The 27669-nt window shown below is 44.6% G+C and overlaps 1 protein-coding gene and 1 long non-coding RNA gene across 2 annotated transcripts in view; both read right to left on the bottom strand.

Moving 5' to 3' along the window:
- Positions 1-9097: 9097 nt before the first annotated feature.
- Positions 9098-12263, bottom strand: CAVIN3 (caveolae associated protein 3). The gene is made up of 2 exons (XM_032357667.1): positions 10253-12263; positions 9098-9712 (listed from the first exon to the last, which is right to left on the bottom strand). Exons 1-2 carry the CDS (start codon positions 10634-10636, stop codon positions 9311-9313), a joined length of 786 nt encoding a protein of 261 aa, XP_032213558.1. The 5' UTR covers positions 10637-12263; the 3' UTR covers positions 9098-9310.
- Positions 12264-17826: 5563 nt separating this feature from the next.
- The window catches only part of LOC116598611, a 39255-nt gene continuing 29412 nt past the window's right edge, over positions 17827-27669 (bottom strand). Inside the window, exon 3 of the long non-coding RNA XR_004289115.1 lies at positions 17827-18336. This is a non-coding gene — a long non-coding RNA (uncharacterized LOC116598611). The remainder of the gene's footprint in view (positions 18337-27669) is intronic.

Consider the following 27669-nt stretch of genomic DNA (forward strand, 5'->3'; position numbering starts at 1 on the left):
TAAAGACTTGGCACTTCAAACTACAGCACAGAAATGCAAAATATGGGTGGACCCATGTGCTGTGGTATATAGCAGGTCCTCCATTACTTTATAGGTTATCAATTATAAACATCTAAAGATCCAGAGGTTCTTGAATTCGGAATTACCTAAACCAACAATCAAATGCAATACTTAATTTATGACATTAGGCCTGAGTTTCTTTTTTTGTAAAAGTAACATGATAATGATCCCTACTTTATAGGGCTGATAGGAGAATCCAATACAAAAGCTTAGAATAGACCTTGGCATAGAGAAGGTCTTAATAAAGGTAACCTATTAGTGACAGATTCTTGGAGAGTACAATCTCAGGAAAGCAAGAGTCAGGGGAAAGAAAAAACTGAAACCCTGCCAAAAAAGGAAGGAAGGAAGGCAAAGATGGAGGAAAAACAAACACAAGATGGTGCAACAGGTGAGCTGGTTATAGCTGCTCAAAAAATGTTGTTTGATGGGCCATTTGGAACCACTTCCACCAGGGAAGAATCCCTTTGGGCAGCTGCTTGATTGGGTGCTAGAAGTATGCTGAGTGCTAGAAGTGCGGCAGTTTGCTCCCATAGTGCCTAGTGCAATGGAGCTCAAGCCAAAGCCTGGCCCTTGCCCCCAGACGGCCAGGACAACAGTCCATCTTAGGAGATGAGACAAATGTGGCAACTACCAGGGCTTTGCCTTTTGATCCAGGAAGCAGGGCTGGCGGCTGAGGGCCTGAGGCCAGCATGGGTATAGCTACATGGATCAAGAAAGGACATAAAGCAGACAAGTGTTGGCCAGGATGTGGAGAAAAAGGAACACCTGGTGGGAATGCAAAATGGTGCAGCCACCATGGAAACCAGTATGGAAGTTCCTCAAAAAGTTAAAAATAGAACTACCCTATGGTCTAGTAATCACACTACTTGATATTTACCCAAAACCCCACAAAAAGAAGGAAAAAAATTCAAAGGGATGCATGCACCCCTGAATTTATAGTGACATTATTTACAATAGGCAAACTATGGAAGCAGTCCAAGTGCCCATCGGTTGATGAATGGATAGAGAAGACGGATCTACATACAATGGAATATTAATCAGCCAATAAAAAAGGATGAAGTCATGCCATTTGCAATGACCCGGAGAGATCTAGAGAATACAATGCTACATGAAATAAGGCAGTCAGAGAAAGACAAATGTCACAGATTTCACTCATCTGTGGAATTTAAGAAACAAAACAAAGGAAAATAAAAAGAGATAAATCAAAAAACCAAACTCTTCACTATAGAGAATGAACTGATGGTTACCAGAAGTTTGGATGGGGATATGGGTGAAATAGGTGAAGGGGATTAAGAATATACTTATTATGATGAGCACCGAATAATAAATAGAACTATGGAATCACTACAGCATACCCCTGAAACTAATATAACACGGTGTGTTCATTATACTGGAATTAAAATTTAATGTATAGATAGATCAATCAATCAATGAATCAATCTCTCTCTTAAAAAAAAAAAAAAAAGAAATGGGTGTCTGTCTGGCTCAGTCAGTAGAGTCTGCACCTCTTGATCTTGGGGTTCTGATTTTGAGACCCACACTGGGTGTAGAGAACACATACAAATGAAATTTTTTAGAGAGAGGGAAACAAATGATAAGAGACTCCTAATGATAGAGAACAAAATGAGGGTTGATGGAGGGAGGTGAGCGGGGGGGGGCTAGATTCTAGGTGGGTGACGGGTATCAAGGAGGGCACTTGTGATGGGCACTGGGTGTTACATGTAAGTGATGAATTACTGTATTCTACTCCTGAAACCAATACTGTATTGTATGTTAACTAACTACAATTTAAATAAAAATTAAAAAATAATAATAGGGGTGCCTGGGTGGCTCATGCAGTTAAGCCTCCAACTCTTGGTTTGGCTCAGGTAGTGATCTCAGGGTCGTGAGATTGCGCCCCACGTCAGGGGCTCCATGATCAGCAAGGAGTCTGCCTGAGATATTCTCCCTCTCCCTCAGCAACCCCAAACCCTTCCTCACTCGTATGCCCTCTCCCTCTCTCTCTCATAAATAAGTAATCTTTTACAAAATAATAAAATCATTTTAAAAATAAATAAGGACATAAAAGTAGGCCTAGAACATTTTTAACAGAAAACACTTGAGGTTAATTCTAAACAACAGCCCAAGAACATCGAAATAATGTGTCAGATCAAAGAGAAAATTAGACTCAAACTAAGGGACTGAATATGTGAGAATGAGTGTGGGAGAAAAAAAAATCATGAAAACTCCAAGGAGAAAGAAGACAAAGGACAGACAAAGGAAACGAGAATACATTGTGGCTTCCAGGTGCTCTAGGCACTTTTGCCCTCAAGGACTCCTTCATCTATTAAAAAAAAAAAAATTATCGTTTACAATCATGTTTGTATAAAGGCCAATATAATATTAAAACATTTTTTTTACCCAGAAGTTCATTGTTTTCTTTGATTAAAAAAAAAGTGAAACATACTTATGGTTCAGAAAGGATTGTGGGCCCCAGCCACTGTCTCTACTAGGCCTTAATTGGCCCTGAGAGGAGACAACAGAGCTCCAAAGAACAATAAACACGGCTCATCCAAGAGCCAACTCCTTCAGGCAGGTTCTTGTTTATCCTTGTGTTCCCAGCACCTCACTGGAATAAATCTGCATATTCTCCAAATACCCAGTAAATGCCTACTCTGCGCCAGACACTGTGCTAGATGCTGGGGACACAAAAAGAAGTAAGATGTTGCCCTTGCTTCTCTGTTGGTTCCAGTGTCCATGGGGCTATCTCTATTAGGAATCTTTCATTTGCACCGGAAAACCAAATACACTAAAAAAGCTAAAACCAGGGATAAACAAAAAGTGTGTTTATTAGTTGACATAAATGAAAATGTCTGTGACAAGTGCTGGGTTAAATTAGGGATCAAGTGATCATAACAAAACCACCATGAATAGGGGCACCTGGGTGGTTCAGTCAGTTCAGCATCTGCCTTCGGCTCAGGTCATGATCCCAGGGTCCTGGGATCAAGCCCCAAATCAGGCTCCCTACTCAGCAGGGAGCCTGCTCCTCCCTCTGCCTCTGCCACTCCCCTACTTGCTCTCCAGAGCTCTCAGTCAAATAAATAAAATCTTTTAAAAATTAAAAAAAAAAAACCATGAACATTAAGCTCTCACAGGCCTCGCATCATCCTGAGCATTTTATACATAATCCATTCATTTAACTCACAACAAACCTACAAAGGAGGTAGTGGGGATTTTTGCTCTGTTTTGGTTTGGTTTGGTTTGGTTTGATATATAGCTGCATAATGGAATATCATTCAGCAGTAAAAAGTAAGGAAGTTCTGATATACTCTACAGTGTGCATGAACTTTGACTTTGAGAACAGTGGCTAAGTGAAAAACACCTATCACAAAAGGGCATATATATATCATTCACTTTATACGAAATGTCCAGAATAGACAAATCTGTAGAAACACAAAGTAGGGGCACCTGGGTGGCTCTGTGGGTTAGAGCCTCTGCCTTCAGCTCGGGTCATGGTCCCAGGGTCCTGGGATCAAGCCCTACATCGGGCTCTCTGCGAAGCGGGGAGCCTGCTTCCCTTCCTCTCTCTGCCTGTCTGTCTGCCTGCTTGTGATCTCTGTCTGTCAAATAGATAAATAAAATCTTAAAAAAAAAAAAAAAAAAGAATGAAAGAAAGAAAAGAAACACAAAGTAGGTAAGTGATTGCCAGAGACTTGAGGGAGCAGAAATGGGGTACAGGGTTTCTTTTGGAGTTTATGAGAATGTTCTAAAAATAAGAATGTTGATGCTTGCACAATTTCATGAATAGACAAAAATCACTGAATTGTATATTTGAAAAAGGTGGACTTTATGGTACATGCATTATATCTCAATAAAGTTGTTAGTAAGAAAGAAAAATGTCATTCCAACACTCTGTCAAGCTGGTGGCTTCCAGATGGTGAGGCGAGTAATAGGACAAGTGGGTCCTGTGTTCATTTGCCCACAGAAGCACCTCTTTTGCTATAAAGAGTGTTCGTTGATCCTTAACAAAGTAGGGGGTTTTATTAACTCTGTTTTGTCCACAAGCGAAGTGTGATATTCAATGTCTCTCCATTTCTCAGCTCTGCCTTTCTGTGGGCAGGGTTTCTTCTCAAGTCTTCACAGTGACCCAAACTTATTAGTTATTTATGAGAGTAAAATGCACAAGAATTCTTAGTAGAGAATCAACAGGATTTGGTAACTCATTGCATGTAGGGATTGGGGTGGGGCGGGGGCAAAGGGCCAGGTCTTTGGATGTTAATACCTTCTACGGTAAATACAGAAGAGAATATTGACTTTTGGGAAAAGCAGCACATAGTTTGGTATATGTTGGATTTAGTGTTTTGATGAGATACTCAGAGGAGTGTACTTTTTTTTTTTTTAAACAATATCTCAGGTCCTTCTAAAAAGGAAAAGTCACTTGAGAAACTTACACAAAAAGAAATAATATGGAGCTCCTGGGAGACCCAGTCAGTTAAGGTTCCACTCTTTGTTTCAGCTCAGGTCATGATCTTGGGGTCGTGAGACCGAGCCCTGCATTGGGCTCTGGCTCAGCTGTGAGTCTGTTTGATAGTCTTTCTCCCTCCCCTCATCCCTCTCCTCCCTCAATAAGTAAATAAATTTTAACAAATAAACAGAAATCATGTTGGAGGAAAGATCATTTCTCCTCAGGAAACTTCCTCTGTAATTACTACTACCCCTGCTGGGTTAGAAGCACCATTTGTATGCTCCCATAGCACCTTATATTTTTCTCATCATAGCATTTATTTAAAACTTTATTACAACTGCCAGCTTAATATAAGTTCTATGAGGGTTCTATTACAGTTCTATTACAAACCTGTCCATGTAATATATGATCCATCTCCATCACGTAGTACAACAAAGATAAAATGAATGACTAAATAAAAAATCTTATTTAATCCTTTTGACAGAACTGGGAAAAGGAAATTATCATCCACCAGCAACGAAGCTCGGATATCTTTGACTATGAAAGCCATGCTTCTTTCCATGTACCTTGACACTTGCCTATTCAAAATTGGTATTAGTAAACTAAAACAATCCACGAAAGAATGGCCAAGATTTGGTAACAAATCACAAGGAATTGTTGAATAAACCAGTAATGTTTGGCCTGAGGAGATAGTGTGGAAGACGTTTTAGACGAGTCAGTCTTGTGTGGACTGCTGGAATTGGACTCCAAAGACATATCATAGAAATAAAGAAATTTTGTTTAACAGACGTTGCTGAAGGGAAGCCAACCATCAATAGGAGAAACCACAAAAACAGATTTTGATCTCAGTACAGTTTCCTATCAGTCAAAGTTGCCCCAAAATAGAGTTGCTTGAGAGGTAGTGAATTCCTTGTCACCTGGCTTTTTTAAGCATTAAGGATTTATCCTTATCCAGCCAAGGATAGGCAGCAAGATGGTAGTGGATGTTGTGTTGGAAATGCAGGTAGGTTGGATGGCTTTGGGGTTCCCTTCAAAGCTGAGGTTATGTGATTCAATTCTCAATAAAGGAAAGGCAAAAGGATATCCAATACTTAAAAAGAGAAGAAATTTCCTACCCGGAATATATTTTAATCCATGGAGGAGGAATACCACAACAGAAAGTGGTCATACCAGGTTGAATAATCCTATCAATTATCTCCAACCCATTTCCACCATTCTATTTTGTAACACTTTAAGATCTTCGGCTTCCCATGTTGCAGAATGGAAAATGTTCTGACTAGCTAGCTAGAGTATGCTAGTTCACTTAGCATTTGGATTTCTCCAAGAAATTAATGAATCCAGCACTTCTGGGGTCAGTTATTGCAATCAGTGTCTCTCAGCCTAACCACACTGGAACCCCTAATAAATTTGCACTTCTGGTCTGAAGAACTGAGAACCAAACTCTGAATTTTGGTAATCCACCAGTGTGCCCTCCCCTTGCTTAGTCACGTAAGTGCCACATATGCTGGAAGACAAGTGGGTACTCTAGATCAGTCTCCACTCCCTTTAGTTTATAATATTAATAATCATAGCAATAGAGGTAATGATGGAGCTTGCAATGAAACAAAGAACTACTAAGAAATCTAGTTTTGTTTTAACTTGACTTTTTATTATTTCTCCTGTAGAAGCATCAACAAGGACTAAAAAATAATACCTGCTCCCAAGTGAGGCAAGATTTTAGGTTCCTAGAGGTCAGAGTCCAGACTCTGAGCCTTCATGTGCTTCCCAATGAGCTATCAAGACATCTTATGTAAGAAATGTGCAGTTAAGCTCTTAATTTTGTCTGAGTTGAAAGGAGGAAATTGGAATTGGGTATATTTCCAAGGATTTGGAAAAAGAACAAGAATTTGTTTTTCTTTGGGGATAGAGAACTGAGCCTGCTCAGACCAGCCCCTCCATGTTGGCACAATCTTGAAAGGAGTAGCTGCCAGGTACCTGAAACAGTCTACATCCTAAGGAAATGGATCCATTACAGAGCCAGCCTCCGTGGAAGGACCCCTGATTTAGGGGCACAGAGCTGGACAAGGAGACCTCTGGTGTGTTGAGACATCAACTAGGACACAGGTACCCCAACACTGGCATCGTGTGGTCATAAGAAGCAATAGCAGCAGAGACATCCAAGGTCTGAGAGACCAGGAGATGGTTGGTGTGAACCTCCTGGTATACTTCTTGTACAGTCTACGGAAGGAGAGGGAGCCCTAAAGTGATTGATGATAGAATTTCCACCAATCATGGCCAGTGGGGGTTTAGACTCTTCTAATTGAATCCATAAGAAAAAAAAAATTTAAGTCACTATTGAATTCTCCCATTATATTCATTTATTTGAGAGAGAGAGCGCGCTGGAGCACAAGGTGGGGGAAGCAGGGGGAGGGAGAAGCAGACACCCCGCTGAGCAGGGAGCCCTACTACAGGCGGCTCCCAGGACCCCAAGATCATGACCTGTCTGGTCCCATTTTAAATCTCCAAGTTGCTCATCTGAAGTACTCCCCTGCCCTGTCATCATCTGTATCCTTACTCTTTTTTTTTTTTTCCTTCAGAGCCCATAACCAGAAAGCCCTTCTAGTTCATATGTTTGCATGTTTTTATCTGTCTCATAAATACAATTGCTTATGGCCCAGTCTCCCCCTACATAATCCACAAACGCAGGGATCTTGTCTTTCTTATGTCCCACTATATCCCCAGCTCTTAAAACAGTGCCTGGCAGAAACTCCAAGTTCAGTAAATACCTGTTGAATAACTAGATGAATGAACCCAACTCTGCTCCAGGCACTGTACTAGACACTGACATAAATGAACCCTCCCAGCAGTCCAACAGGGGCTATCATTACCCCATTTAATAGATGAAGGAACTGAACTCTCCTGCCGCTCACCGTTCCTGTTTTCCATCTATTTACCTTTTCCAAGAACACTGCCTTAAACATTCCTCACTTCTCCTCCTTTAGGTTAGGTTGTATCCCTCTGTCTTTCCTCTCAAAATAACATGTATAACAATCACTATTCTCACATCATTCATGTTTGTATCTCCCTAAACTCTGAAATCCTTGAAGGCCTCAGGATTGTCATCTTGCTGTTCACAAGACATAGGATGGACCCAGAATACATGAGGTACTCAAAAATGTTTTTTATGGGGGCGCCTGGGTGGCTCAGTGGTTTAAGCCTCTGCCTTCAGCTCAGGTCATGATCTCAGGGTCCTGGGATCGAGCCCCACGTCGGGCTCTCTGCTCAGCGGGGAGCCTGCTTCCCCCTCTCTCTCTGCCTGCCTCTCTGCCTACTTGTGATCTCTCTCTATCAAATAAATAAATAAAAATCTTTAAAAAAATGTTTTTTATGACAATAACTGAAGGAATGGGCTGATGACCGGCTCCCATCCCCAGCTCATCTCCTCGCACTTCTCACTTCCGTGATGCTCTTGCTTCACAAGGGCTTATTGTGGGCCAGGCATGGTATGTGGTGTGGGGAATACAGAAATTAATAAAACAATCCCTAGAGCAGAGGAGCCGCAGTCTTTGGAACCGTGTGGGGAGAAGAATGGCAAACAATCACCGTGGGCAGTTAGTACTGAGGTGTGGGTGGAGCTGGCGGCAGGGTAGAGACGCACCTGGGCCTGAAACTGGGTTTCCTTGCTGTATTTTGCATTAGAATAGAGATGAGAATGATAGCAGGAAGCTCAGTGTAATTCAGTTGCAGAATGAGAGGGAGTGGCACGCAGTGAGGCTACAAAAATGGGCAGAAGTCAGATCACGAAAAGTTATGTTAAAGATGTTGAAGGAATACTTAAGAACTCGCTTTATTCTGAAGGTGATGGGGAGCCACTGAAGGGTCTGAATCAGGAGGATGATGGGATCAGACTGGCAGTTCAAATAATAGGTGAAAGATAAGGCACTGGGTCTCTAAAAAGAGGTCAGACTGCAGAGGTCAGAACAATAGGATAACTGTTTCCCAGTGGGAGGGGAGTGCAAGAGAGGGAGAGGAACCCAGGAGGACTCCCAGGTCTGTGTGTGGAGGACGGTGCCATTCCTGGGTAACGAAAACACAAGGAGCAATTTCAAACGACACATAGTAAGTGCCCAGTAATTATCTCTAAAATTGAAATTGGACTTAAGAGATAGATTGCTTGCTTTGGACAGAGTGAGTTGAGGTACATTTCAACCACAGACAGTATGTGTGGCTGGTGGGAAAGGCCAGGGAGAAAATATTCACAGAGAAGTACCTGGAATGAGAAGCGGTCTAAGAATAAAGGAAAACCCAATCTTTAAGAGGAAGATAAGGGAGAAGAAACTAAGGGGAAAACCACTTGTTGACATTTACTGAGCACCAACAGCAAAAGACTATACTGGCTGCTTCTCCGGGAGTAAAGTGTTCTAGAGGCAGGTGGCCAACAGGGTATTTCTATGTGCCACTCACCAGAGCCCAAGATTCACTGGGAACCTAAGAAACGACTCAGTGATCTTTCTGAAGTTGAAGCCACATTCCAGGTTCTAACATCTGTCTTGGGCCTTGCAGGCTCCCCCCCTCCGCGCCCCCCCCCCCCCGCCCCTTCACATGGAGTCCGGATTAGGTGAGGGTACTTTTATTGACAGTGGGGGCAAGCAGGTTAGAGTGGCTGCTCCTCTCTCAGAGGACAGTCTAGCCTCAAGGAACTGGGAGAGGCAAGTCAGAGCGGGGCTGTGGATGCAGGATTCACTCCTTATTTGGGTGTGAAGGCTGCATTCTGAAAGGGAGGATTTATTTTGGGACTGGGCATAGGCACCGGAGAGGCACCAGCCATTAGGCTGCGCTCTCTATTTGAAGCACTGCGGCTTCCGCTGCCCCAGGTCTCCCGGGATCTTCCTCGGTGTCCTGTGGAGGTTCTGACTCCAGGTTGGGCTCCAGTGCCGGCCGGGCATCAGGCTGGCCATCAGCGCTCCGGCCAGGCCCAAGGCGAGGTGGCTTGACCGGCGTGGGCGTTGGTGCTGCAGGGCCTTTCCGGCCGGACAGGGCTCTTCGCAGGCTCTGTACCTTCTGCAACCCGGTGCGCCGCAGCCGCCGAGCCCTGGACTCCACGGGCTCCTCGTCCGAGCTCTCCTCAACTTCACCCTCAGGCTGCTCTGGGCCGGGCTCGGACTGGTCGGCTGGGCCTAAGGGCTCTGGCGCCTTCTGGAAGGCGCTGGCTGGGATTTCGGCCTCCTCCTGCATGTGATGAACACAGCGCTGACACTGGCAGTCCCCTACCCCGCGCAGCGGCATAAGTCTCACTCCATAACTACACCGGGGAACCCGCCCCACCCCTGGCCTCCTCAGCCCGAGTGGCAAAGCGAAGGGAGGCGTGGGAAAGTAGGGGGCAGCAGGGAGAGGGAGGAAGAGCTACTGGGCGAACTACTAACGTTTGCAAAGTATGTGGGACCTGCTTACACAGGATGGTGGTAGCAGGGGCAAGAATCGGAGACAGAGAACTGTCGAACTGTCGCGGGACGCACTTCCGCCACCATTCGGGGATGGGCTGCGACTTGGAGCAAATTCGGTGGACGTGGCCTGAGCTGAGCTGGGCGAACTCTGGTTGGCCAGGCTGGGTTCAGGGAATGGGGCAGCGTGGTGGGAAGTGGGTGCGGCTCTGGAAGTCCGCTCCGCCGGGTGGGGTGAAGAATGCGGGTGTGGTAGCCAGGCGGGGGACGGGAGGGAAGGAGGCCCCAGATGGTGGTCGGGAGGCGGGGGACGCCTAAGGTCACTGACCTTGAAGAGCAGGACGTGGAGCTTCCCGCGCGCCACGAGCAGCCCGTGGTTGGCCTCCAGCCGCTGCACCTGGGCCGCGCGGCGCACCGCGCGCTCCTGCGCGGCATCCGCGTGTGAGCCCACGCGCTCCGCCTTGGCCAGCAGCTGCGCCAGTGTGTTGCTCGTGGTATCGTGGCTGCGGCTCAGCGCGCCCAGGCCGCTCTGGATGCGGCGCACAGAGCCCGCTAGGCCGCCCTGCCTCTGAGCCAGGCCCCCCTGCCGCTCCCGCAGCGCCTCCAGCATGGTGGCCAGCTTCTCCAGCAGCGTCACCACCGTCACGGCATGCACCGGGCCCCCAGCCGCTGCTGCGGACACAGGCCCCGGCTCCAGCGCGCTCTCCCCCATGATCCCCGACCGTCCTGCCTGCTCTCCCTTCGGCCGCGGGCTGCACTCTGGGCTGGGGCCTCCTTTCCCCGGCTCCTCCCCAGCTCCAGCCGTGACTCAGGCAGGCGGAGCGGGCCCTCCCGGGAGGCGGGAAGGGGAGCGGGGGCGGGATGGCGGCGGCGGGGTCCTTCGGAAGCGCCCCCCCTTCTGCTGCTCCGCCCCGGGGGGCCTTTGCAGGGAAGCTGGTCGGCCTCGTATCCGCCCCCCTTCCCCAAACTCTCTCCCTGTAAGTTTGAATTCCCCTCCTTCGCCACAGTTCTCTGGTGTGCCTCTTTCTGGAATGTACTCCCACCACTGCAGAGGGTGAGCCGTGGAAAATTATGTTGTGCACATCGAGTGGGTAGAGAAACTATGTAAGCACGGCACAAGGATAACCTGAGGGGCTTCCACAGCCACGGCCTTTGGCCTCCCACGCCCCTGAGGACTGTATTCGTGCCCCCCGGGGTTGGGCGCGGTAGGCAGGGAGGCTGTGCGATGCTACACATACAGACTCAAGACTGTTTAGGGTGTTGGCCTCGCTTCCTGACCACACAGGCTGCTCCGTGCGCACCGGCAGGCGGGGCATCCTCTGGTATTTTCCAAATAGTCATCGCCAGGGTTTAGCCACAGGCCTCCTTTACTGCCTCTCTAGTTCTTACTGTTGGGTAGCTTTGCCCTGTTTTCTTTCTTCTAGTTGTCATACCTCCCTTTTTTTGGTGCTTCAGTGGTAAAGCCCCAGCCACACCTAGCTCTTACACCCTAAGCCTGGAGGGCAGGCAAGACAGCTCTTCCTTTGAACCCTTAAAAGGGTTATTGTAGGTGCTGGTATGTCTTTGTTTCCGTGCAGGTTGGTTGTGGCTCCAGCCTGGAGTTTGTTTGTTTGTTTGTTTAATTTTCTCTAGAAATAGCTGAGAATATCTGCAAAGGATGAAGAAAATTTGAAACTGCTGCTGTAGAGGGAGAGAGTGTGTCCCTAGAAGGTCCAGTTACGGTGGCTCATGAATTGGTAATGCCATCAGATTGGAAAATGCCCTCTCCTGTCTTTAGCAAAATGTGGTAAACTGACTATAGGCTCAGGAGTCCAAGCAATCCATTGATCCTGACCCCTCTCCTCACCCAGTCTGTGAGGGCCACTTGATAACTATGGAAGAAACCATAACTATCACTGGGCATAGTTAATGCAAGGGAGCTGCAGTCGGACACAAAAATACCCCAGAGGATGGCAGCTATTGCCAGATTTCTGGGGATGCTAAGTTGATGACTGACTTCTACAAACAGGAGGTTATGGAGCTTGAGCCCTGTGCTTAACACCGAGGAAAGACTCCCTTCGTTGTCTCTACCATTGGACGTTCCATCTGCTCAGACAGACCCATCAGGATGTGCCAGATAAAATGCTTTCAAACCAGGGGAATAGAAAACCCAGTTTAGTTCTTAGAAACAAGAAACCCAATCTGCACCTAATTGGAAAAGCCCATTGTAGAGTGATGATTAAATGTAGGTCAGTCACAGCTTCAAATCTAGTTCTTTACCATTCTCTAAACTGTGCAGCTTCATTTCAGGAGTCAGCTTTATCCCCAAACTAGGCATAAGGAGGCTACAGCAGTTTCAGGTCTTATATCAGTATACAAGGTCAAGAGAAAAGAAGGGCCCATCTTAAAATTTAGGACATCTGGGGCACCTGGGTGACTCAGTGGGTTAAGTCTCTGCCTTCAGCTCAGGTTGTAGTCCTCAGGGTCCTGGGGTAGAGCCCCTCTTTCTCTCTGCCTGCCTCTCTGCCTACTTGTGATATCTCTCTCTCTCTCTCTCTCTCTGTCAAACAAATAAAATCTTTAAAAAAATAAATAAAATTTAGGACATCTATTTCCCAGAAGCCTCCCAGAATCCACTTGCCTTCTACTGGGTTACATGGCCATTCCAGAACGAAATTATATGGCTAGGAAAGTATCCTGAATTGGTAAGGTTTAGCCTGGGTTCCTTCACCCAGCGGTGACAAGAGAGCTGAAAATTACATTTTAACAAATTAGGCCTACTTCTTGCCCTTCCCTAGAAACATGGATGGTATGGGAGGAAAAGTGGATATCTCAGCACTGCTAGAATTAGTCAATTAAAATTATCTTCTAGAGAAAGGCTGTGAAAGAATCATCAGCTTTGAGGAGTAATGCTAAGGGAGTCCAGTGCATTTAGAAGCAAGACTACATGGGTAGGTATTTTTAAAGACCTGCTAAATCCCTCTCTGGATATGCAGAGCAAGGAGGAGCTTAAAACTTAGCAATAAAGCTACTGATGATTCTATGGGTCTCTCTAAAACCTTAGGTATAAAAGTAATAGGAACTGACTGATGTTGGAAAAGTGAAGCCCTTGAGATGGATAAAAATAACTTGAGGCAACCCAGAAGAATGCTCTGAGTTAACAAAGCCCAGACTGATAGAAATTATGGTCGTGTAACCTTGATCATGGAGTATCCAAGAAGAAACCATGTTGCAGTTTCCAATTAGGATAAGGAAAAAAGAAAACAAAGATGCAGAATGAAACCCTCTAAGGCAGTGTAACCTGATCTTAAAGACTTCTGGGGTGTGGCTGCAACTACTCCCTCAAACTCCTTGGTGTGGGCTTAAAAAGTAGAAACCCACTGGAGTAGGTTTTTTTGTGTCTCCTGAAAAAGGTATGTTCAAGTCCTAACCTCTGATGCCCATGAATATGTTCTTATTTGGAAACAGGGTCTTTGCAGATGTAATCAAGTTAAGAGGAGATCATACTAAAGAAACAGAGGACCTTAATCCAATAGGAATGGTGTCCTTATAAGAAGACATGAGGGAAAAAAAAATAAAATAAAAAGAAGAAGACATGAGGCACACAGAATGCCATGTAATAATGGAGACAGAGACTGGAGTTACGCTGCCAGAAGCCAAGGAATGCCTGGAGAGACTAGAAGCTGCAAGACACATTCAGAGTTCTTCCCTAGAAGCTTTGGAGGGAGCATGGCCCAGCAACACCTTGATTTCAGACTTTCAGCCTCCCAGAACTCTGGTAGAATATATTTCTGTTGTTTTAAGCTACAGTTTGTGGTAATTTAATAACCCAGGGAAACTAAGATATCCATTAATTAATCACCATCATTTCACAGTATCCCTTTACATAGGTTACTCCCCTCAATGGCCTCCCCAGTTAATTCTGTGGGAAGTATGAAATTCTCTGCAGGAAAAGTTAATAGAGCCTGAAGACACCTTGCGGATGTAGACAATTAAATTAACAGTTGCCCAAATATAATGGATCTTGCAAAAATTTGTGGAATGCTATGGTGGTAGGGCCAACACACCCTTTAAAATCCTGAAACAAGGTTGGGGCACCTGGGTAGCTCAGTGGGTTAAAGCCTCTGCCTTCGGCTCAGGTCATGATTCCCAGGGTCCTGGGATCGAGCCCCGCATTGGGCTCTCTGCTCCTCAGGGAGCCTGCTTCCTCCTCTCTCTCTTCTGCCTGCCTCTCTGCCTACTTGTGATCTCTGTCAAATAAATAAATAAAATCTTAAAAAAAAAAAACAAAAACAAAAACGAAATACACTGGCCCATCCCCTTCCTAGAATTTGGCATACTATGAGGAAAAAAAATGGCTCTATTTAAAAAAAAAAAAAAAGAAAATCCACTGTACTTTTCACAGGGCCTAGAATATACTGCTTAACAAAGATCTGCTCACAGACAGCTCTCTGTCTCTGCCAGTATCAAGAACAGTTGGATGTTCCCTTCACTTTCAATGAGATGAGGGTAAAAGGAAATCTCTGAGAGCTACAGAACAGGTTATGGTGACTCAGGTGGTATCATTCTGCATCCTTGGTTTTTTTTCTTCTTTTCTCAGCGGTCAGGTGCCCTACTATATGATGTTCCAAAAATCCCCTGAAACAAAAGTGGCAGAGTCACTGAAAGAGTAAGCACCATCAGTTCTGGGGAGGGGACCAGCTACAAGGAATCCAGCAGACAGGTTAAGAAGTAGTGGCACTTAAGCCTGCAACAGGTAGGAAAGCGTATGCAATAATTACCTCCCACAACAACAAAGAACAGCTGCTAATGGGGTGTTTGGGTTTTAGAGTTGGCATATGCTCCACCTTGGAATTCTTACACATTCCATCTCTTGGATTATCCAAAAAGGCCATGTACTTTGAATAGGGTTCAGAGAAGCTTTGGTAACTGGCCCTGGCCAGGTCACAAGTCACAGTCTGGCCAGTTCTACCCCTGGTGCCCTGTAAGTCAGAAAGAAAGATAAGACGTGAGGTCTCTGTAATTTCTGCCTCTCTCACAGATGATTTGGGGCAGGGAGGGAAAGAGGCAGATCCAAGCAGGAAAAATATAGCAGAAATACTTGGAGTTTTAGATTAAGTCAATGCTTCCAGACTCTGAGAATTATGTTGTTTTTGAAAAACAACTGATTGTGATTCTACCACAAAAGCTAGTGGAAAGATTCACTGGAGCTTGCAGGGCTGTTTTGTAAATGGGAATGCTCTCTCACGTTGCAATACAGACTAACAGTCTTTAATTATTAAATGGGTCAGGGGGATCTAAGAAAGGATGAGGGATGGCTATGTTAGTTAATAATACAAGAATCATCCATGACCCTGAACCTCACCTTCAGCTGCCCAGACAAACTGGGGCATCCTTCAGGGACTTAATTCTTGAATCAAAAGTAACAATGTGCAACACAGGCAGAACCATGCATTTAACAGGGAATGACCCTCAGTGGACAGGCACTACCTTCCACCCTTTGTCATAGACATCCTGTCTACGGAAGGGGTAAGGCCATTCTACACAATGACAGAGCTCTGTGTCACTGACAATTAAGAGAGCTGTAAGTTTGGGGCAACAGGAAGTAAGAATCTGAATTGAATCCAGAAATCAAAATCCCCAAATGGATGGAAGATCCTGGAATGGTATACTATAACCAAGAGGTTTGGGGATGCCTTTTTATAAAAATCAGGCATGCTATTAAATCAAACCACTATTATTTTCTCATATTTTTGGTGAGTTGAATAGCATCCCCAAAAAAGATATGTCCAAGTTCTAAACTCTGATATCTGTGAATGTGACCTTATCTGGTAGTTGAGTCTTATCAGAGACCATCCTAGTTTTAAAATGGGTCCTAAATCCAGTGAATGGTGCCCATGTAAGAAAAGGAGAAAATACAGCTACAGAAAAAGAAAAAGGTGTTATGCAGATTGAGACAGAGATTGGAAAGCAGTCACCAAAAAAATGAACACTGAGGATTGCCAGCAGTCATCAGAGATTCTCCTTCCGAACCTCCAATGGTGTGTAGCCCTACCAACACTGATTTGGACCTCTGCCCTCCAGAACTAGAAGGGAATAAATTTCTATTGTTTTAAGCCACTAAGTTTGTGGACATTTGTTATGGCAGCCCTAGGAAACCATTATACAGAGAGACACCTACCAAAAGGATTAGGGGCAGAAAAATGTTAACAATGAGGTAAATCAGTATGCCACGGATGGATGCTTTGGCTGAGGCACATCCGAGTACCACACACCTGGGATGAGACCGAGGTTGGCAGAAGCCCATGGTTCTGGAGTATGTGCCAACAGTCAGGACGTGGGAGTTGAGCTTTTCCTGCAAAAATGTCCTGGGACATTCCAAAAGGCAAAAAGCCTAGAACAATTACTGAATAGACTCTATTGAACCTCCTTCTGTAATTTGAGGAACTCAGTGGGCTCTGACAGGGAAGGCCTTAGCTTCGCCTGGATCTGAGCTTGCATTCTTCACCAAATAACCACAGAGCCACAAACAAACCACTGCAACCCTCTACCTTCAGCTCTATGGCCTTTCTCAACTACAGCCTCTGATCCATGACCATATTCTGCCACCCACATAATAAAGGACAGGGCAGATTGTTAGGGAATGGTGTGCCCTACCTCTCACAGGGCAGCCCTTTAGACAGAGAGATGCGATGGGGCCTGGAGGACAGGCTGCACTATGATGCCATGGGCAGTGATTCAGACCAGTGGCGACTACCGGGAAACTCTGTATAGTTGGGGTCCTGTAGCCATATTTGTCTTAGTACAAAGACACACACCCCCACCCCCCCATTTATCTCAGGCTGGGCCCAAGGAAGGAGAAGCCATTATGAGCCCCCCAGAATCTATCACAACTTGGAAACAATGTGGCTTATAAGATTCAGCACTGCATGAGTTGGTGGTGCTTAGTTGTAAGATTTTGTTTGAAAAATAACTCATTTGTTTGGTGTCTAAAAAAGGAGAGAGTTGCTAATCAATTCAGCTAGGGAAGTGAGAGAAGTAAGCTTTACCCTGGCAGAGAACAGCCTTGGCTCTGTCATCCCATCCTGCTCGAAGGCAACTGGCATCGTTTAGCAGTACTGCGCAACACAAAGTACCCTATTAAATATTTCTTATCCTATTCGGATCCAGTGGATTCTAGAAGCAGAAGAGAAAGCTCTCAGAACCAGACTGTATGAATAATCATGTACCAACCCAGCCAGGTATGGCAGTGGTGAGGCTCTAAAAAGGGTAACCATGTTTTGATAGGTCTGCAAGCTTACACACTTACTCCAAGAGTGAGAAGGATCCCTAAGACTGATGAGATTGTCCTTGAGGCTGGTACCCCAGCTTTTTGGTATCACCCCCTGTCCTGTAAAATGGGATAGTATCACAGTAATGCACTGAATCTCATGGAGGTAATATACTATACAAAATGAGTCCACTGCCAGCTAATTAATTTGCCTGTTTGTGGGAGCTGCAGATTAATCATGACTCCTCCTTATTGTGGGGAGTTAGATGAAGGAAATATTAATTGAACCGTCAGGACATAAGGGTTAAGACAACCTGTTGTCACCAAGTTACATCTAAGCCACATCTAAGCTCTCTCACCCCACAGGGGTACCCAGGGCTGCTTCAGGCCCTGGACTAAGTAGTGAGACCAGGGGGAGGAGATGGGGCTGGTCTTGGAGGCACGAGAGTCAGCCAAAGTTCAGTTAGCTTGGAAGCTAATGTAGGTGGGGGAATGCAAGAGGGGACTGGAGCGGTCCTACTGATATGGGCTAGAGATTTATGTTTAAAAAGAAAGAAAGAGGGAAAGGAAAGAAGGATGGCCGTAGGTGGGGCATGGGGGCGGGGGACAAAGAGGAAGGCAGGAAGGGTGGGGGAGGGGAGGGGGGAGGGGAGAGAGAGAGTGGGAAAAGAGAAAGAAAAAGGAAATATTTACTGACCAATACTTCCATGACTGGAAAATTTGTGCAATATATTGAGGAAACCATATACTTACATGGTTCCAACTAGAATAAGAAAGTTTATAAAAATAGAGAACTGTAACTTCTGGATGCTACTGTACTTATAAAGGTGGTAGAGTTACAATGTAAATCCTCCAACAAAGAATGGAAATTGTTCCTTGCAATTAAGGTAGGGGTTGAAGGACTCTTGGGAAGTCAGATAAGAGTGCCACCTGGTAAAGCGTAATACCAACAATGTGATCCAAAACCCGTTTTCCTAAATTTGTCTCGGGATTTCTCTAGCCTGACACTGTCCAACATGACAGCTACTAGCCACATGTTGCTGTTTAAATTTAAATTACAAGTAAAGGGAGCACCTGGGGTCCTCAGTCAGCTAAGCATCTGATTCTTAACTCAGGTCTTGATCTCAGGGTGGTAAATTCAAGTCCCACTCCCAGTGTGGAGCCTGTGTAAAAAAAAATAAAAATAAAACAAATTACAATGAAAACTAAGTCCCCAATCACACAACCCACGTTTCAAAAGCTTAACATCACATGTGGCAAGTGGCTACTCTACTGACCTACACACCCCTAGTTAATACCACCCCTAGTGAATTAACTACTCTAGTTAATACTATGGGGGTGAATGAGCCACGCCAAATGCTACCAATAACAATAACACAGGTTTCTCTGAGAGATGACACAAAGAAATCTTTCATTTCACTTGAAAGCCAAATCCTGCAGGAGATGATCAGTGTGAATGAAATCACAAAGCATTAGTGGAGAAGTGATTTCCTCCATCAGTGTTTGGGACCATTTCAAATTGGTAGAGAAGGATACATTCTGGAGTACTTTCTGGAATGCTTCAGGACCTGGATCAGCACTGTCAAAAATATATACTTTTCAACATGGTTTACCTTGATGGTGGGAATGTTCTTGTTTTGATTATTTATTTATTTATTTTAGAGAGAGTGTGAGTGGCAGGGGCAAGGGAGAGGGGGAGAGACCCTCAAGCAGTCTCCACGCTGAGTGAGGAGTCCAACTCAGGGCTTGATATCACAATCCTGAGATCACGACCTGAGCTGAAATCAAGACTCGGACACTTAGTGACTGCGCCCCTCAGATGTCCCTATTATTGTTGATCTTATCCTTTGGGGGGAAGTATTGTAATAACTGTTGAAGTTAACAAGATCCCTTCTTGTAAAAATGCTCAGGATGTTCACTGCAAGACTGCCTCACCCTGGAAAAGGGAGGTGAGGGTTATGAGAAGGATAAACATGTTTAGATTGGAGCATGCAGTTTTGAGTAAAAAAGTAAATGTGACCTTGCACCTACCCACAACTGGTTACCACAGATATTTGTGTTCTTAGTTTAGAACAAATGCTAAGCACCCAAGAGCCTGGAATACGAAGGTGCCCAATACAGATTTGTTAATTGAAGAAAACACAAAATTTGCTTTGCTAAGCAAATAAATTGTGCTTGCAATGACAGCCTTAGGAGTAAATGTGTTCATGAGAATTAAGTGCCTGCTTCTGATTGGCAACCTGGGGACAGAGAGACCAGTGAGAAGCAATGACAGGAATGGGGGAAACACAGCACATGGGCCGAGTTTGGTCACAGGCCAGGACTACAGTGTTTGGAGTAGTGAACCCTCCTGCTGGTGTCACTGATGCTGCCTGGCGTTACCCGGAAGCCAGCTCACCTGTCCAAGAGGAGTCACCATCATATGCATTGCCAGATGTGCCCACCCTGAAGGAGAGCCTGTAGACTATGGTGATACCTCAACAACAAAATTTGAGAAAGGAAAGGAGGGAATGCACTGCTTTGCTTTGTGTCCATTCCCTCCCCTGAAATAACCCTTTGCTTAGGCTCCTCATAGGACTTGCTTTGTTTTATCTACGCAATGAGTGAAGGGGAGGCAGAGATAAGCTTTCTCTATGGCTGAACAATTTAAGCCCCTCCCCCCATCACGATCCCAGGTTCAATCTAGGACCTGAGCCTCTATAAGATGCCTCAAGAGGCCAACACATAGCGTCTTGGTTGAAACCAAAAGCAATAACCATTGGGAAACCCTGGCTTCCCCATGTAGCGCACAAACCTTGTGGGACCTGGATCTTGGGGAAGGGGTGCATAAAAGACCTCCTGACACAACTCTCAGAAAGTGGCACACACTAACCAAGTCTTTGACTGAAGCTCGTGATCCTCAGGTGAGGGACTCCCTCTCACATCCTTCCAGTCAATCAAGGACCATTAGAATGAGAGGGCAAAGTAAATTGGAAAGATTTGAAATGTCAAATGTTACGAGGAAGAGGGAAAGAGAGAGAGGAGAAGGTGGTTACAACTAGAATTAAAAACTCAGGAAACAGATTGAGTTAAACATTACAAGGCCACTTGGGTGGCTCAGTTGGTTAAGCACTGGACTCTTGGTTTTGGCTCAGGTCATAATCTCTAGGTCCTGGGACTGAGCCCAGTGTCAGAAGATCATCGAGGCCAGCATCAGGAAACGAGCCATGCCTTGGTCTCCATGTGCAGCAGGGTGTCTGCTTCCCTTCTCCCTCTCTCTCTGCCCCTCCCCCGGCACTCTCTCTCTCAGATAAATAAAATCTTGAAAAAGCATATACAAAATAAAATAAAAATAAGCTAAATTTAAATAAAATCCCATGGCAGTTGGATGAGAAATTGATGGTTGAATTTTAGAAGTAAAACTGATCTTTAATTTGTCTATCCTCTAGAGTGCATTTCACGTGGCCTAGGCTCTTAACCAGTACTTACACTGCTTAACAGTTTCTTTACTAGGTGAACTGACACAAATCTTCATACCAGAAGAGTTTGAACCCTTGGTGAATTAATCTAGAATTACGCTAATATTTTAAGTAACCTTTACTACCAGACATGGCAGAACAAGAAGTCATGCCAGGGGATCCTCACATTCTACCCATAAATCTTCAGGCCTGCATTATATTGGGTGCTACTCAGGTGTCACTTTTTTGCAATAAGCAGAAGACCACTCAAGCTGGCCAGGCTTCACCACACTGCTCTGCCCAGGATGAAAGAATCTTTGCCACTTGAAACCATGCGGCAAAGCTAGAGAGTATGCACATTCTTTGAGGCTCTATTGCTTGCAAACCTACTTGACAAAACCCCTTTCTCTTCTAGACAAGGTTCAATTGGTTGCAAGGAACAGACACTATCTTGGTTAATATAAATGAAGGTGGGTTTATTATAAAAGAATTGGCAGCTACCCCAGCTCCCAAAGAAGACTACTGAAACAATTTATTGAGTCTGGAGCCCTTCCTGAATTACCAAGAGGGAGGAGCCATTAAAGGATAATATAGCTTATTTATTCTTTCAATAGCTTCCCAGGCAGAGCAGGAAAGAAACCAGACCTCTTTTCTGAACAATAATGGGGCCCACTCACTCTGGGAAAAAGGCGAGATGTCCTTCTAATTGAGGAAATATATCCTTTTTCAATATGAGTCTAGATTGTACTCTCTAAAAATTAATGTCTGTTCCTGAGAGCAGTAGATGAGCTAATATAACAATTCTATTAATCAAATGAACTGACATGATTGCTGCTCACACATATAGGAATATGGAAAAGGAAATCTGGCCAGGAAGACCTAAATCCACAACCACTCAGACTCAGGAGTTCTTCCCTCCCACGCACCACCTCCTCCCCTATACACACAGTTCTGCAAGACTTGGGTGACAACAGGCTTCATTTTGAACTAGCTTAATGTCCTTGAGGCTCCCCTCAGATTGGCACAGTGAGACTAGGAATGTTGGGCTGGGGTAAGGATGGTGAATTTGGAGAGAGAGAAGACCCAAGAAGTGAGATCCCTTCCTATGACTGGTCTGGAAACTAGTGGGGTTTCAAATGGGACAAATTTTAAAAGGAGGCCCGAGAAGAAAAAGTTATCCAGCTAAAATCCAAGGAGTCTGAAGGATCTGGATCTGTACATAGCATCCTTTTGAGAACTAAAGAAAAAATCTCAAAAAAAAAAAAAAGTTAGGAGCACTATATCCTTCCCTTCTTTGACACTGACTCTCCCTCCTGAAATTGCTTCAACTCTTCGGTGAAGAAACCTGCACATAATCACTTAGGCTGCTGGTAATTTGGGAGAGACAAGAGGAAGAGACCTGTGAGGGGAAGGAAGATCTGCCCCAAACACCTCTTCCTTTGAGGTCGTGGAGAGAGACCTAAGTGAGCTGTAACAAGGAGCTCCTGGTGGTGACCCGCTACCTGAGGGCAGGGGGACATAACTATGATGATAGGATAGCCTGGCAAAGATGACAAATTTGAGGAGCAATATGATCGAAGCTTTGGGGTCTTTGTGTCGATTACAGGACCCTGCCTTCTAAAAGAGGACGTGAAGGACGCCCACATCCCAAGTGACCAATATCATCAGGTTAGTTAGTTCTAAACCTCAGTTTCAAGCCCAAAGTTCTACACACTCTGATCTACTTCTATACATTCTCTCTCTCTCTCTCTCTCTCTCTCTCAGGGCTCCTATACTCCCTTGGGCTGCCTTCATTCCTCCAAATGAATCTGGGTGTCAAGCACAAACCCTTCATCAGTCTTCGCTAAGAACACTGACAACTTCCTGTTTCAAGAGATCAGAACTCTAAAGTTTCAGAGGGTTGGTCATGGGAAATTTAACACCAACATCACAAACTCTACCCCACACACTCTGACTCTCTTTCTTCCTTTTCTCTCCAGACTAAGAAAACGCTTTTCCTTGCTCCAGCCAATGTTTTGTCCATACTCAGATTCCTCGGCTTCTCAGCTTCTACCCCAAGTGAGCCTATCATGAAAGTTCTTCCAGAAAACTAACAGTGCTGTCTCATCAGCAAGTCCAGTGAGTACAATTCCTTCCATACCATCAACCTAGGGAGAAGTGACTATCTCACTGACTGTAAGATCTAAAAAAAAGCCTGTGGGACTACAATAAGAAGGTCAGAGAGCCCATCTTCTGCCTCTGATTCTCAAAGGTCTCCTGATCGTTTATCTCTCCCCACATCTGTGTGCTTGCCCCATACTCCTTTCCTGAAGCTGAGTCTCTGTGCCTACTTATCAGCAAGGCACAGGGCCAGAAAATGGCTCTTCCAATCCAGCTTAAGCACCTACTATCAAATGATTAAAGTCACTGTGTCTTAGGAGAATTTCCTGAAAGATAAAGAGAGTGAGCACCTAACTGACAGCTTTGGGTCAGGCCCAGTTAGCTATTGCCCAGGAGTGAGGGAATGAGATGAATACAGTAAATATGGCCAACTTTTTTTTTTAAGATTTTATTTATTTATTCATTTGAGAGAGAGCAAGCGAGCATGAGTGGGAGTGGGGGCAGGGGCAAAGGGAGAGGGAGAAGCAGACTCCCCAGTGAGCAAGGAGCCCAATGTGGGGCTCCATCTGAGGACCCCAGGATCACGACCTGAGCAAAGGCAGGTGATTAAACAACTGAGCCACCCGGGCGCCCAATATGGCCAACTCTTAATATGACCTGTAGACAAGGCAGGCACAGAAGCTTATCTAACACAACTAGCTAGTCCATTTATCGTTGGTGGTTGCTGTAGAGTTTAAAGGCTCCAATAAATAATACCCACCCCATTCTCTGAGATCTTAATCAATTGAGAAATAATGCAAAGGAATAAAGTAAGTGAGAGGTCAAAATAACAACACTACTGATAAGTTGATATTGATAGATGTGGCTTTATCATTTAGTAATTGGACTTCTTGATCCTGAACCCCAGGATCAGGGAAACTAGCCCACCCATTCATAGATTGTACAAGAAAACTGTAGCTCTCCCTCCTCCCCACCCACTCCATCCTGTACCCCATCCAGGGAAGACCCCTTTTAAATCTTACTTCATGGAGGAGGAGAATGGAACATGTATATCCAGGGTGAGTCTGGCTAAGAAGAGCCAGAGGAGCTGTGTTGAGCATACCCAGCTCCTTCTTTTCAAATTTATCAGAGAAATGACCACTTTGCCCCAGGGGGGTCAAATTAAAAATCAAATCTGAATCTGATCATATCTCTGGATCTAACTACTAATTCACCAGCAATATATGAGACAAAGAAACATTTTTCAGTATATCTAAGCAATCTATGCCTACTGTGGGACCTCCTGCAGGATAAATAACTCAGGTTCCTCAGCTAATAAATTTTAAAGAAAAATAAAGGTGGAAGGTAAATGTATAGATAAAAAGAGATCTACAAAACTTATAAACTAATATTAATGATTGTATCTTATTTGGACTCTGATTCCAAAAATAGGCTAAAAAAATTATGACATAATCTGGGAAATTTGCAGGCTAATTGAATTTTTAAATGCTAACTGAACATTAAATAATATTAAGGAAAAAAGTTTGAGTGTCATACTGGCTTTGTGCTTTTTTTTTTTTTTTTAAAGTGTTTTGAATTCCCATGCAGTTGCAGGTACTGGAGTCAAAACCTGGTAGAGTTGAACTGGAGTGTTCGTGGCTACTGATCTCAGTAGATAAACAGATAAAGTCAATAGAATATGTTTGGCATACAAAAAAGTAAACTACAACTTTATAATTTGCTTACACTATGATCTCTCATTTTGAGAAGCTGCCTCTTAATGGTTTCCTAAATTTAGTATCCTTTGAAGGAGTCATTCCAGTCAGCTCTGAAATCTGGACTTTTTTTTTAATCTCTTTCTAGATTTATTTAAGATCTAATCACTGTTGGGACGCCTGGGTGGCTCAGTTGGTTAAGATCTAATCACTATTTCTGAGCTAATAAAAATTCAGACATCTTACCTGTTCTTATACCTTCTTTAAGAGCGATGGACCTAGATGCATCTCCTTTTCCCATCTTTATTCACCCATCCTGGTCTTCTTAACATGGGGTGAGAGGAGGTTAGTCTTTCCATGGTTCCCTTTCTTGGGTAGGGTAATTTCAAAATGGCATTATTTTGGATCAGGTTTGGAGCAATAATACAACTGACCAATAATACAACTGGTAAACAATTGTTCTGTATGCCCCATGTCTAAAAGGCTCATATTAAGAAGGACTCTTTCCTCCAGGAACGAAGCAGGAAGGTTTCAGCTACTCCTGTTTATTAGGACAGTGCAGCCCACCAGCATCTCTGTGTGGTCCTTACATGGCCCACGCACAAATGCTAAGTCTAACAGCTGTGTGTTTCAAGGATAAACGGCAGCCATTACACCCAAGGCTCTCATTTTTACTATGGCTGTGCCTTTTCTCAGAGCAGTGTGGCCAGCAGGTATTTGCTAGATTCTGTGTAGCAGGCACCTGCTGAGGCCAGTGTCAGCTAAGCCATCCCTCCCTGCCCCAGCCCTCGGACCCTGGCCCAGGGTGGTATCTGTCTCAATCCTGCTGTTATAAATGTTGAGGCCACCTACTTGCGTGGAGCAGACGACTTTGGCTGAAGGCAGGAATGGCCTGCCCCTGCATCCTAAAGCCAGCCCACCACCCTGCCTCTATCAAAACAGATCCTCACCTTTGGATAAAGTCCTGAGAGGCATGAGGACCCACCAAGGGAAAGACCCCATATATCTGGCACCAAAAACCTAAAGTTGCCCATCCAGTTACAACTGATAAAAACCAACTGCCTCCATAAACAAGCCAGCCCCATGGCTCCACACAAGTGACCACAAGCCACACGGTCACGAACACACGCTTACTAAAGTCCGTACCTCAAGCTGTGCATCCTGACCTCACCAGAAGCCTCTTCACATGTTAGTTAGATCCCCAAATTCTATTCCCTGTTTATTTAATAAGGCTTCCAATCCAGTGAAATTAGGTCTTGAAGTTCTGTGGATCTTTAGTAAATAGCCCCCCACTCTTCCTCTCCCCAGCTCAAAACCAATTAAAAGGTAGAGGTCAACATATTACCTTTTTTTTTTTTTAAGATTTTATTTATTTATTTGACAGACAGAGATCACAAGTAGGCAGAGAGGCAGGCAGAGAGAGAGAGAGAGAAGCAGGCTCCCTGCTGAGCAGAGAGCCCGATGCGGGACTCGATCCCAGGACCCTGAGATCATGACCTGAGCCGAAGGCAGCGGTCCAACCCACTGAGCCACCCAGGCGCCCCATATTACCTTTTTTTAATTGATAAAGCTAATACTGGAGAAGGTGATGTATATAATTGGATGAACTTTGTAATAGCCCCAGAAATAAAGAGAGGCTTACCTACCCAGTTACAGATTATTCTAGAAAACTAAGGTTTCCCTGATGGGGCAAGACCTTTGAAAACGTCCTACAGAACACGTGCTGCCGTAGCCAGTCCGATTGCCAAAGAAAGACATGGAGGAGCTGAACCAGTGTGCTCACTTAGTTCTTCTCAAATTTTCCGATAAGTTACTGACTTCTCTTCTGGGGAGAGAGGCCAAGAGTGTTACTCCAGAGGAGCTCCCTCCATATGAAACAAAACCCTGAGAGGGAGGGCAAACCACTTTTCTCCAATAATAGTATTGAAAAGAAAACCACCGGCACACACCACGTGCCTGAAGGCCTCCATCCCGTCCACCTGCTCCTTCCACACTATCATCAGTGCTTGTACACTGGGGAGCACCCTCTGCTCAGCCTCTAGCTCACCTTTCCTGCTGGCTGGCCAGCTGAGAATGTTCTATATCTTGACAGAAACACAGGTTACATTAAATGTGTGCATTTGTCAACACACATTGAACTATACACCAAAGATCACTGTTCATGCGTGGATCATGTTCAGTGACCACTGTGTTGATGTTCACACAATCCTGTGGATTTGCCGAAACCTATATAATTGTATACCACAAAGAATAAATATTACTGTGAGTTAGAAGGGGAAAATTAATACCCCAAGTAGTGGGGGGAATGCAAAATAAAATATAAACTATAGCAAATGATCCTACCTCTTTAACAAATAAATAACGTAACTACAATGAACGAAGTGAGTAGGAAACCAAAATGACTTTGGAAAACTATATTTTGAACAGAAACTAGAAGACAGAATACAAAAGTACAGTCCATAAATTATTTTGTATTTCTTTTTATTTTATTTCTTTTTATTTTTTTGAGAGAGAGAAAGAGAGAGCACAAGCACAGGGATGGGGTGGAGAAGAAGGGGGACAGAGGGAGGGGAAGAAGCAGACTCCCCACTGAGCAGGGAGCCCAACCAGGACAGGACGATCATGCCAGGCTCAATCCCAGGACCCTGGGATCATGACCTGAGCCGAAGGGAGATGCTCAACCAATGAAGCCACCCAGGGGCTCTATTCTGTATTTCAAAGATGTGTTCCTCATAATGATACTGATTACTGGTTCTGAAATGATGTGTATATTATGCTTGATCAACTATGTATAATAATGTAGATAATGAGAGTCTGTTTAATATATTACAAACAAGGAAAACGAGAAGGGTGTTCTCTAACACTGTGGTGTTAGATTGGAAAAGGAAAAAAAAAAAAGAAAAGAAAAGAAGGAAAAGAAAACCACAGGACCAAAATGGAGTCACTTAAGCCAAGTTACCAAACCAGGTCTTCATAGTAACCTAACTGTGTTAACCAGCATGCAACGCAAAGTTACTCAAGTAAGAGGGCTGAAAGCTATCAGCAGAAGGGAGGAGGGGAACAGAAAAAAGCAGTTCTGTTTTGTTTTAGAGAACCTACACTTCCAGGCAAGGAGACACCCAACTAAGTGTTCACCTGATAGCCGGTAGAAGCTGGTGTGTTTCACCTGGTTTCTCCTTACGGAGCCAGTCTGAGCAGGGCTGGAGCTGAGCACCTGCACAGAAGCCCCCTAAATTGTCCTGAAGTTACCTTTAGTTCATTATAA

The sequence above is a fragment of the Mustela erminea genome, chromosome 9 (assembly GCF_009829155.1).
Source record: "Mustela erminea isolate mMusErm1 chromosome 9, mMusErm1.Pri, whole genome shotgun sequence".
Lineage (NCBI taxonomy): Eukaryota > Metazoa > Chordata > Mammalia > Carnivora > Mustelidae > Mustela > Mustela erminea.